The sequence below is a fragment of the Salvia splendens genome, chromosome 21 (assembly GCF_004379255.2).
Source record: "Salvia splendens isolate huo1 chromosome 21, SspV2, whole genome shotgun sequence".
Taxonomy (NCBI): Eukaryota; Viridiplantae; Streptophyta; class Magnoliopsida; order Lamiales; family Lamiaceae; genus Salvia; species Salvia splendens.
Genome location: NC_056052.1, coordinates 22,873,773 through 22,885,420, shown reverse-complemented (window position 1 = coordinate 22,885,420; position 11,648 = coordinate 22,873,773). Strand labels below are relative to the sequence as shown.

The 11,648-nt window shown below is 40.6% G+C and overlaps 2 protein-coding genes across 2 annotated transcripts; both read right to left on the bottom strand.

The window, feature by feature from the left end:
• Window positions 1–1,397: 1,397 nt before the first annotated feature.
• On the bottom strand, window positions 1,398–3,191 carry LOC121783656. Its single transcript, XM_042181798.1, has 3 exons — window positions 3,080–3,191; window positions 1,765–1,925; window positions 1,398–1,587 (listed from the first exon to the last, which is right to left on the bottom strand). The coding sequence occupies exons 1-3, from the start codon at window positions 3,129–3,131 to the stop codon at window positions 1,570–1,572; spliced, it is 231 nt and encodes a 76-aa protein (XP_042037732.1). The 5' UTR covers window positions 3,132–3,191; the 3' UTR covers window positions 1,398–1,569.
• A 2,802-nt stretch (window positions 3,192–5,993) lies between these two features.
• LOC121783781 (U-box domain-containing protein 52-like) lies at window positions 5,994–9,694 on the bottom strand. Its single transcript, XM_042181961.1, has 10 exons — window positions 9,374–9,694; window positions 9,194–9,303; window positions 9,013–9,131; window positions 8,720–8,934; window positions 8,569–8,623; window positions 8,144–8,402; window positions 7,973–8,074; window positions 7,314–7,691; window positions 6,257–7,111; window positions 5,994–6,084 (listed from the first exon to the last, which is right to left on the bottom strand). Exons 1-10 carry the CDS (start codon window positions 9,564–9,566, stop codon window positions 6,082–6,084), a joined length of 2,289 nt encoding a protein of 762 aa, XP_042037895.1. The 5' UTR covers window positions 9,567–9,694; the 3' UTR covers window positions 5,994–6,081.
• Window positions 9,695–11,648: the final 1,954 nt, after the last annotated feature.

The following is an 11,648-nucleotide window of genomic DNA, read 5'->3' as shown; positions in this document are numbered from 1 at the left end:
TGTATTGGAAAGGACGGTGCAACTTTATTTCCAACTAATGCACATAGATAAGCACCACCATTTTCACTAAAACAATTCCCAACAACATCGGGAGATGTCATTCGAGCAGCATCGAGAGATGCGACGACCTTCTTCACTTCCTCAATGGAATCAACCTCCTCGTCGCCATCTAACAATGTTTCTTCCTCTCCACTGATATAGGGGCTGCACGGCGGAGAGATCATAGCTGGTGGAGGCAGTTCATCTAACAATCCGCCTTCCCCTCCGCTGTCGTCGTCGGGGCTGCAAGACGGAACTGTTGGGGGCAGATTCGAAGATGGGACAGCAGCTACATCGGGCAGTGACGCTGCTGCACGGCAGTGGCTTGTCATGCTCAAGCAAGATGACGAGCGTTGTGGTGGTGGTGGCGGGACAACAATGACAGTTAGTTGTGAGTTACTAGATCGGTCGTGGTGGACATCAGCGTCCTCACCATATCCAACAGAGTCACAATCATAATCAGGGTAATATATGGATGCGATCTCTTCATAATCCAGGTTACCCATCGACACCCCAGCGCCCGGCGGGTCCCAACAGGATGGTTGGCGAGAAGGCTCGTTCTGCAGCTGCAGAAATTGACGAAGCGGGAACCCCCTGTACGTTGGTGGCGGTCCATAGTCAAAGGGATGATAGTGCTCGGGCAGTTGATAACGAGTTTGGTGGATGTGGTACGGGCGGCGTCTATCCGGCTGATATGGAGGCGACGGTGTGTACCTGTCCGACTGGTGGTGTTGTGGCCGCCGGTACGTAGGCTGGGTGTAACGCCGATGCCCCTTGTCCCAATCAGCGCGTCGTTCCAAGTTTGCGACCCGGCGATCCATCTTATCGAAGCGCGCGTTCAATTGCTCAAACCCTAGCGTGATCGGGTCCGTCGATTGAGGCCTACCTCCAATCTCGCCGATATTCCGCTGACGCATCGGCCCCAATTGCAGTGTTTCAGTCACCGGCACTTCGGACTCCATTAGATTTCGTTTTCACAGATAATGATGAGTTTCGAGATGAAAGAATATGGAGGATTAGGTGTGGCCGTGGTGGTGGAGCTGCGGCTGATTGTTTTTCTTTCTTTTTTTTTTCTTTTTTTTTTTTCGACGGGGGCTGGGAAATAATTTGGGGGATACGGATGAACGAAGACGGAGGATGAGCTCTCAATGAAAGCACCAGTTGTTACGGACGTTCTCCGTAACGAGGCCAGATGGCTAACTTCTCGGAGAGATAAGGTGATCGAACCTTCGACGTGCTCGAAGGAAAGCTCACGAATTGCTGATTTTCGGACGTTCTCCGATGAACAACAATTTGGAAACGAAATATGATATTCTTGTTACTCAAGACAAGTTTGTGGAAAATAATATATTCATTGAATGATTAAAACGATAACAACCTAGCCCTATTTATAATACTAGAATACTAGCTTAGGAAACAAGAAACAAATATAAGAAAAGATATGCAAATCCCTAATATATCTAAACTAATAAATAATGGTAGAATACTCGTATCAGTATTCCTCCAACGGGATGCCTCTCTCGGCCCGAGTCAGAAACAGCCACCCAACTGCCAAAACAGAACGAATGTCAATTGAGAAATACGGAGTATGCAAAAGAAAACAGTAAAATATCCTTAAGCAGATAACTGCTTCAGAAATCCAAGAAACTTAATGCATATGAGCCTCTCAAAGGATATCCGGAAATATATAGCTATCACAATTCAGTGGTCCAAACTCCAACATACCATGACGGAATCAATCTCCTCTCGAGTAACAGGAGTTCTTTTGGGCTGATCAGAAGCCTTCCCTCCCGATGCAGCGGATGGAGCCCTTGAGAAGAATTTCATTACAAGATCATCATTCTTGAGATCATGTGCGGACATGTCATCTACATGGTTGGTTGTACCTGGATAGGAATGACTTTACCCTTTAGGTACTTCATAAGTAATGTAGAAAATATACATCTTCTTTAAGGTACGTACATGGTAATGCATAGGTAACACACAAAACCAGGGAAAGCCAACATCATATATATAGAACACTGATTCCAAAAGACAAAAATCCAAATGAATTTGGGATTTGAAAATTAAAACTTCCCAGGATCTCTAGTACTTGGAAGAGTTCCTAATTCCAACTAGAGACCTAGTAACCTTACATTTAGTAATGGAACCTGACATAATCAAATATTTGTATTTTCAGTTTTAGGATGCTCATTGGGAGGGTGAGACTTTAAAATTAAATGTTCCAAAATAAATCTCAGACATATTCTTACAAGTAGGAATTTAGTTATGAGAAATCCGTTACAGGTTCTGTTCATAATAAGGAGAATAGCATATGCAAATAGACAGTCCATTTGTTCACAAATATTACTACTACTCACCAACCAAAAGTCTTACTGCCATACAAGCAAAAGTTAATCCAACTGATATCAATGCTTTTCACACTTTTCAGAAAATATTAGCTCCCTGCCAATATTTTCATAAATTAAATTTGAATGAAAGTATGAAACTTGAGATGATTTTGTGCAGAAGATGCATTGAACATCAATCAAAATTTGTTAAACAAGTAACCACCTCTCAGACTATTTTTGATTTTCATAATGTAATGATTTATGACTCACATTTTATTCATTATGATCTCAGAAAGGAACGCAACTTCTAGAAATCCAATTTGGAGCACCCTTAACACTTCAAATAAAGAGATTAACAAACATTTGCTACATGATTTAACATTGAAAACATCCAAGCCGAAATCAATTGCATTCCAACGCTCAACCGGAGATATATCCGAAATATTGCAAATGTTCGAGTAACCATTCACGTAGATGCGCACCACATCTGCATCCTTATTTCTAAACACAAGCTTAATTCACATCCAAATTTCTAATAGTAGACATAAAAAACCTTCAATTTTCATCCTGAATCATGGTTATTACTAGTACTACAATTTACGACTAGCGTTTTGTCCCTTCCGACGTTTCTCGTGAGCAGGGAAAAAATGCAAAAAATTCAAACCGAAAAAAGAAAAAATTAAAATCCTGCAGAAAATAAATAATCATACCAGAGGGTTTTCGATGGCGTTGGGGAAATTTGATGCGTGGGATTCTCTTCATCGCCTGCCCTGCTCCAATCGCCTCAGTTTCTGAATGGAATTGCAACAGACACAAACAATGCAAAAGAGTGTTAAATGGGCCTAACTTTTTATTCTCATTGGGCCTGGCCCATTATAAGTACATACAGAAATCGAAAAAAAATATACTAGTAATTTCGACCTAATCTTTTCACAGTCCTTAATTATTTTATGTCTTCACTCTTCACTTCGTAGGTACAAAACATTAATTGAAAATAAATATAGTAATTATATTTTATTTTATCTTAAATGAAAATTTACTCTGTGAATACTCAGCTTGTTTTTCTTTTAAGTTTTTTAACACTAAAAAGTACATATGACTAATTGAACAAGTAATCAATACGCTAACTATTTAGGGGGTGTCTGGTAGCCACCACAATTATTAACATGTTTTCATGGTTAATGGGCTTTCTTGATTTGGTGGATAGGATAGTAGGTTGTTTGGTTCAGCCCATGTAGGATGTTTGGGCTTATTTCCAGCGTTTGGTTCAACAAGAGAGTGAAGGAAACAAAATGTCATCTGACTAAATTACCCTCTCAAGTCTGGGATCTGATTAGCGTCGCACATCCCATCTGGCCAACAGATCGAAATCCAATAAACCTCAAATTCGAACTAATACGGCAGTAAGGAAAGGCAACTTAGATGCACAACAATCTATCCAAAAATGAGTAACAATGGTTTTTGCAGGACGAAATGAATAATGCAACTCAGCCTTATCGAAGACAAATTCGCAAAATTGGCACAAATGCAAAACGAATGCAACATCACAACCAGACTAAATCCATATTCAAAACATAAACCAACAGATCGCCCTTCCAAAAACTGCAATTCGACAGTGCAAATTACTAAGCTACAGATGCAGAAACTAATTGGTTCAAATCGGACCCAATTCAAACATCAACACCAAATACATCTTCACTGTATAAACAAACAGATCGAACAACAAAACACTACAAATAGACATACCCGGACGAAGGTAATACGACGGATTCGGAAATGAAATGAGTTGGAGACCGGCGAAGTCGCGACGACGGAATTTGAGCTGCCAACGGTAACCAAAATGAGAGGAAGAACCGACTTCGGAGGGCAAATTGGTACAATTGTGCAGTTTTCAGCCTAATCGACGGACGCCCAAATCTAATACCAGCTCCTCACCTTGATAGAGTTGACACAGATTCACCGATAGTAGTCTATGTAAGGCTGAAACCCGGCGGATGATTCCCGGGTTGGCCGTTTGGTGTTCGGCGTACCAAACGGTGGAATAGGCGTGTTGGAATTGGAGTTTCACTCCATTTCAAGGCTACCAGACAAGCCCTTACCCTTTAATCACTTCTCAAGTTTTTCAATAATCCACTTGTTGACGTGTTAGACGTCTCCATAGGGTTATTTGACTAGCAATTTTGTCATTTCCCTTTACATAATTACATTTTTTACTAGTAATTTAATATACTTCGTGATATTACTTAACCATCTCCAAAGGTAATTTAATATACTTCGTGACAATATAGCTAAAGAAGAGGCGTGGAACTCACTTTAATTTCGAAACCACAAGATCTGTCTAAGTATCTAACTGTGTTCTTTGATGCCATAAATCAATTTTGGCAAATACTGACACGAATTTGATTTAATGACTTGAATATTTTTAAAATGATTTAGTACTGTATTATTTTCCCGTAGTTATTGTATAAAATTTATGATCAAAACAATAATTCGATATATACTATACTAGAGAAGATACTAGTGTCTAACATACTCCCTCAACCCCACAAAGATTGCCCATTTATCCATTTTTCGTCCGTTCCACAAAATTTATCTCATTTCACTTTTTACCATTTTTGGTAGTGAACCTCATATTCCACTAAATCATTCCTACTCACATTTTATTATAAAACCAATATATAAAAATATGACACATATTCCATTAACTTTTTCAACTCACTTTTCATTACATTTCTTAAGACCCATGCTAGGTCAAAGTGAGACAATCTTTGTGGGACGGAGGGAGTATACTGCATGTCACAATTGAACCGGTCAAAGACTCAAAGGTCCAAAACAGATAAATATATCTTCATATATTAAAAAAAAAATTATATGTTGACTGATAAATATTTTAGGTTGCCCGTATTATGGTCTAACCAGTCACGTCCTATAAATATGACACTCATATAAATTCATAATCATCAACACTCATAAATTCATAATCATCAAACAGATTATACATCTATAGTTGAAAATGAACTTTGTGCAGCCATTTCTGCAAAATGGACGACAATCAAAGCCTAGAGTACAACAACTGATATGCAGAGAAGATTTGAATAAGAAGAAGACATCCAGCGCAGCCTGTGTCAGGGTAAAGAAGAAGGTGCATTTTGAATCGAAGCCGTTGATTAAAAATGATCAAAACAAGAAAAACTGTAACCCTGGAGATCCGGAGGAAGGAGAAGTTTCAAACAAGGAGAAACGCGCGGTTCAAGTAAAGATTCTAATGAGAAAGGAAGACGCTACTCTACTATTATCCAAGTGCAACAGCGGAGGGGTTCTTCAGTTCGAGGATGTGCTTCATATCCCAAACTGTCGCGTGCATGCTTTCTCTAGCAATAAAAAAGATGATTGATTCAAATTACCTTCTCATATTTTAATTTGTGGTAGACTATTACTATATGTTTTTATGTCATGTAATACTGTTGGTTTAAAATGGAATAGGGCAATCAGGTTGGCAAACATTTACTAGTACATAGTATCAATCTGTAAATGATACTCTTACAATCTTTATGTATCATAGACTACAAAGCTAGTGCCAAAACTGCATTGCATCAAATCAAGCAAATATTGATGCCCCTTCCTTCTACATAAGATTATAGTACATTCCTAAATCTTCCGAGGGGAAGCTCCATTCTTCTATTGCAATTTAACCTGCAACTTCATTGAGGTTTTACTGCAATAAAAAGAGAAAAAAGAGAGATCAAAATTGAATCCAGGAAGGCCTTTTTCTGAAGCATTCCTGATAGGGGAGATCAATCCATTTATTCAAGGGTGACTTATTAGGAGGTATTTAAGTTAATACTCCTATTTTTTATTTCATATTTTCGAGAATAAATACCACGTACATTTCCTGGCATTGATGCTGAAGCAAAGTGACTCCCCTCTATGCCACTGTACGTGGACTGCACGTTCGGATCGCTCTTGAAATCCTGCGTCAAATTTGAGCTACGGAAAATGAAACTGTGGTTAGGAGTGGAAGCTGAATTCCCACCTATTACAAAACTGCTCATATTTTCTTCACCAAGCACTCTCAGCTTGTTGAGCTCAGGCACAACGACTTTGCCAAGATCCGGCCTGTCCTTGCGCCTGAGCTCCGCGCATTGTATGGCCAACTTGGCGTAGTTCATAGTCTCCTCCATCGGCCAATCCGGGACGGTCGGATCCAGCATCTCCACCAAGGCTCCCTTCTCAATCGCATTCCCAATATGGTGCGCCAATCCCATAGCCGGCCTGGCCGTGATGATCTGCAGCAATACCACTCCCAACGAGTACACATCGGATTTTACGCCCAGCATGCCTGTCTGCTGGTACTCCGGGTCGATGTAGCAGAACGTCCCTGCTGTCGAGGTCATCCTGTACTGCGTCACATCATCCGCTACGGATGGTGGGACCAGTCTTGCCAGACCTACGTCGCCTATCTTGCTGACGTAGTTCTGGTCCAACAAGATGTTGCCAGGCTTGAGGTCGCGGTGGACCAAGGGCTCTGGCTTCGTCTGGTGGAGAAAATGCAGCCCCGTTGCAATCTCCGCAGCGATCCTGTAGCGGAGCTGCCACGTCAGAGGCCGCGTGTTCCCCTTCCGGAGCAGGCGGTCTTCTAGGCTTCCGTTGGCCATGTACTCGTACACTAGGCAGCCATACTCGGGGCAGGCCCCGAGTAGTAGCACCATGTTGGGATGTCTTAAACAGCTCAGCACTTCCACCTGCATTATTAACATCAGTTTAATATGATGTCATTCGCTTGTTATGACTCACTATCATATGATTATTATTCATCTAGGATTATGTTGTGAGATTTAATCTCATCAACCAAACATAATACATATTCAATTACGATATTATTCTTTTAAACCAAACAGGTCTAATATGTATTGAGTAGTATTGATTGAGATTTGATGGCCTTGCCTCTTGTTGAAACTGTGATCTCCCTTGAGCAGCATCCGGTCGCAGGACTTTGACTGCGACCAATGTGTGGTCAAGGGAGCACTTGTAGACAGGGCCATAGCCGCCTTCGCCGATCTTCCGCGACTCGTGGAAGTACTCAGTGGCCAACTCGATCTCCTCGATGGAGTACTTTCTGTATCTTAGAGGCGTCACGATTAGTCCATTGTCGTCGCCGTTGTCCTGCATAATCATCTTCCTCTCTGCCTCCACTCGTTTCTGTGATTCAAGCTCCAACACCCTATTAGCTGCTTCCGTCGTCGCTCGAGTTGCCTCCTCCACCATCCGCGCATCCTCAATTCTCTTCTCCTCATCCACTCTCCACTGGTGTAGCTCCACCGCCTATGGGTTGCGACAAAAAAGGAAGAAGTCGGTTACAAAAACGACAAATTACCAAAAAAATATGAAATTTGGTTAAATTCTTGCGCTTCAAAAATCAAGAGGAAAACCATGAAATTTGTACATGTTCGACACATCAGATATAATTTCACCTAAAATTTTCATCACGTGACAGTTGAGATGATATTCAAATTTCATGATATTTTTTCACCAAACTTCTTGGTTTTTCTAACAAGTAACAACTCATTGCCTCTAGTTTTGTGTTCTCATATGATTCCTCTTACCTTTTGCTTGGCTGTTATAGCCTCCTTGCAAGCTGTGCTGTACATATCCATTGTTTTTTGCAGCTCTAACTTTAACCTTCTCATTTCAGTCTCCATCTCATCCTGTCACATTCATCCATTTCAAATTCATATTCACAAGTGAAGATGTTGATTTGATCATTCTGTCCTTACACTTTCCATTGACCCAGTAGAATATTCGGTCATAGAATTCACATCGCTAAATCTCGATAATGGACGTAATCCGAAGCTACTCTCTGAGCTAACCGAAACTCTAGAGCTCCCGCCCGAATCCACGCCGTCGCAGAGCAAAGGATCCATGAATCTGCTTTCTGTGCTCGCCCTGTCCGAACTAATGAAAGATATGTCCGTATCACTTTCCGAGAGATCCATAAACATGTTTGGATTGTAGCCTCGTGACAAAATTGGCGACCTGCACAAACTCTACAGGCTCAGTGAATGCATCACTCAACTCCTCTGTTCCCATTTATTTTAACGGAAAAAAAAAAAAACATTATTGTTTCCGTGTATTGAGTTCAACATGACTCGGCCTTTAATATATTGCGTTTATTTATCCATTCACAAAAAAAAATCATTACTTGCTCATCATGTCAGTCTCCTCGGGAGCGACCCTGCGAAGAATCCTGTCCGGAACTGCAGGGACACATTTTCCAACATCAGGGCGGGCCGGACCAAGGAAAAAAAATTCAAAAACGAACACACGAAACGACCAGACATAACACAACAGACCTTTGCTGGGAAGGTGCTGTGAATCTAGAGGTACCACAGGATTGCTGCTCCGCTCCTGCGGCGGCTGCAGATGAGTCAGGAGTGGGGAGGCGAAGGGCGCCTGCCGGGAAGCGTTCCGGAGGGACGAGATCTTGGACTTGGAGATGACGTAGACCGTGCAGAACTCCGGGGACGCTTTCGAGACGCTTGTGGGGACATCTACCGTCTTCAATCTTCTGCACTACGATAAAAAAAAACAACATTTGTCATTTGTCACACTAATTCAACCTAAACAAAAAAACTAATTCACACACCTAATGAAGCCGTGGCGAGAAGCTCCGAGGATTAGATTCTCGATGGCAGCGTGCGCAGTGTATTCGGTTATGGCCTTAGCGATGTCCATATCTTCCAATACCACGTCGAAACACGCTATCTGCAGCATATTTCTGTAAATATGAAATATAAGATTGAAGAAAACAAAAGTAATTGACTTACATTTTTGCGAGTGCATAAGCAATGGAAGGTGATGAAGAGGTCTTTGGTGGGTTTTTCAAGAACTATGTCATTGCCACTGCCGTTGAGGCCATTGAGGGCATAGTTGTGACCTGCAACCAAATCATATGAAAACAACAACTTGTGTGTTGTCAAGTGTATGGGGGAGAAAGAGAGAGATACCTGAATTCGAGGAGGGTTTTTGGAGGACGTGGATGAGGATGACGGTTTGGCCTTTGGAGAGGAGATTCTCAGCAGCCCATCTCATGGCATACATGCTTGATTTATCCTTGTCTATGGCGACAGCGACAAGCCCATTTCTACTACCTTTTTTTCTGGGGCTACTACTTGGCGTCTTTCCATTTTGAAGCCACATTATGCAAATCTACGTCCCTTCTTTAGTTTCTCATGTTGTTTCGTGATGCCACCAAATCTTTTTTACTTTTCTTTTCTTTAGAATTTTTGGTGCTGCAAAATTTTCTGTTGGTTGAGGAACTTGAGATCATTAAGGAAAGCACAACAAAAGGCATGCCTCAAATCTCTCCATGTTTTTCTGATGATTGGGAATGAAATAGGATTGATGGTTTGTAGTCAATTTCAATAATTTCGGTGTGCGCAAGTGAAAATTAAAAAATTAAAATTAAAAGAACAAATATGCCATTTATAGCCAAATTAGCAAAGAGTCAATGGAGACAAAAGAAAAAAAAAAAAAGGAAAATATTTGGGTGAAATATCCAAATATCCAATTTTTCGCAAAATTACTGAATCGAATCACTGGCATATCCAATTCAAGTAGGTAGTTTACTGAATTCCGGGACAATGATTGATTGATATCTTCATTGTTGATTTAATCCCCAATTTTTCTTTTTCATTTTCGCCCTTTTTGTTTTCCTTCACTTGGTAGCATAGCAGGGTTGGAAATTTAGTTTGGTGCCACAAAAAAACGAAAAAGGAGATGCATCTATGGCCGTCGATGAGGCTGAGGGACTCTTTCAAGGAGAATTACTTGAAGAAATTGGAATGGAATCTTCACCGAATGAACATCGAAAAGCGCCAGCAGAAGCAGCAAGAGCGAAATCAGTCTGATCGCACCCAGCAGAAGCTTCTGGAAACCGACAATAGTGATCCGGAAGATTCGGGATGTGGAGGAATTGCTGTGATATGCAGAGAAGTTCTCATGATTCTCTCCTGCTGTTACTGTTGTTTCTGCTGTGGAGGTAACCAACCCACTGGTGCTCTCTTAATCAATAAATTTGTGGCTGTTTTGTGGTGTGTGAGATTGAGTACAAAATTTGGAATTGAGGGTTTTACTTTCTAGTAGAGTTGCGATTCTAATCATCGATAAAGATTTTTATGCAATGGTAGCACGTTTATCCTAAATGAATTATCCACAATATTGCTTTTGACTGATGTTGGTGTTCTTGTTTTCTCGATGTGGATCTATGATCTTGTGATTAGGAAAAAGGGTGTAGCTTAGTATGCTTTGGTGTTCATTGTCTCCACAGTTTGTTTAAGAAATTTCAAAGAAATGTATATGTATTATACTCCACTACTTAATGAAAATCAAGATTTATGGATGACTAACGAGTTAGTTTCCATGGATTGAAAATTAATACTAGTATTTTTATAGTTCTTCTACTTCAATCTCAACTTAATCTGTGTTATAGCTCAAACCTAACTCAAACATGTGAAAGATCCATTTGTTAAGCCTCAATTTGATATGCTAGCGGATTGTAACCCGTTGTCGTGAACGTTGGTTGTGCTAGTTGGATAGATTTAGCTGATCAACATCTGCTTAACAAACTATGAGCATAAATCTGATGGTTTCTTATTTCCCCTTCAGCCTGTGTTGTTGATGAAGAAAGCAGCTGAAACACAGAGGAACCTCATAGTCCAGGAACATGGACTTGTACAAAATGGTAAAGGAAACATTGAAATAAAACACAGTACATTTATTGCTATGTATGTGATATACCTTATCTACCTGGTTCTTTCAAAATCTGAGATCTTTTCTTAATCTATATTCTGAACTGCTCAAACTCTTAGTCATACTTTTTTATGTGAGTTTGAGCAATTGTATTATATCAAGAACCTCAACTTCATTTTGGCATTCCAACTAAATCAAAGCTTTTCACCATCGCATGAAGTGAACTTCATCCCAATGTTGTATAATGTGTTAGGCGCGAGTTGGACCGAGGATCTAATTAGTGTCTCGACTCTAGATAGGGTTAGAACTTAAACGCAACCAATAACCGCCCAGATGTGACTGGCTTTGGTATGTCAAAGGTGGGTGGGGACTTACTTTAAACTAGTTCCTATTTTCAGAAAGAACAAGTCATAGTATTTACTCCGTATGTGGCGTTCACGAGGTTGCTTCCCTTTCTAACTCAAAAGTTTGTATGTACATAGCTGTAATAGGAGGAACTTGGATCTGGATATGATTATGATCAAGTTTACA

What these genes read in the sequence shown, in the direction of transcription:
- LOC121783781 (XM_042181961.1), bottom strand. Translation starts at nt 9,566, where the DNA reads ATGTGGCTTCAAAATGGAAAGACGCCAAGTAGTAGCCCCAGAAAAAAA. An exon ending in CTACTGGGTCAATGGAAAGT is followed by an intron (nt 8,075 to 8,143) that starts GTAAGGACAGAA and finishes TGAATGTGACAG; the next exon opens with GATGAGATGGAGACTGAAAT. An exon ending in CTATAACAGCCAAGCAAAAG is followed by an intron (nt 7,692 to 7,972) that starts GTAAGAGGAATC and finishes CGCAACCCATAG; the next exon opens with GCGGTGGAGCTACACCAGTG.
- LOC121783656 (XM_042181798.1), bottom strand. Translation starts at nt 3,131, where the DNA reads ATGAAGAGAATCCCACGCATCAAATTTCCCCAACGCCATCGAAAACCC. An exon ending in ACGCCATCGAAAACCCTCTG is followed by an intron (nt 1,926 to 3,079) that starts GTATGATTATTT and finishes ATTCCTATCCAG; the next exon opens with GTACAACCAACCATGTAGAT.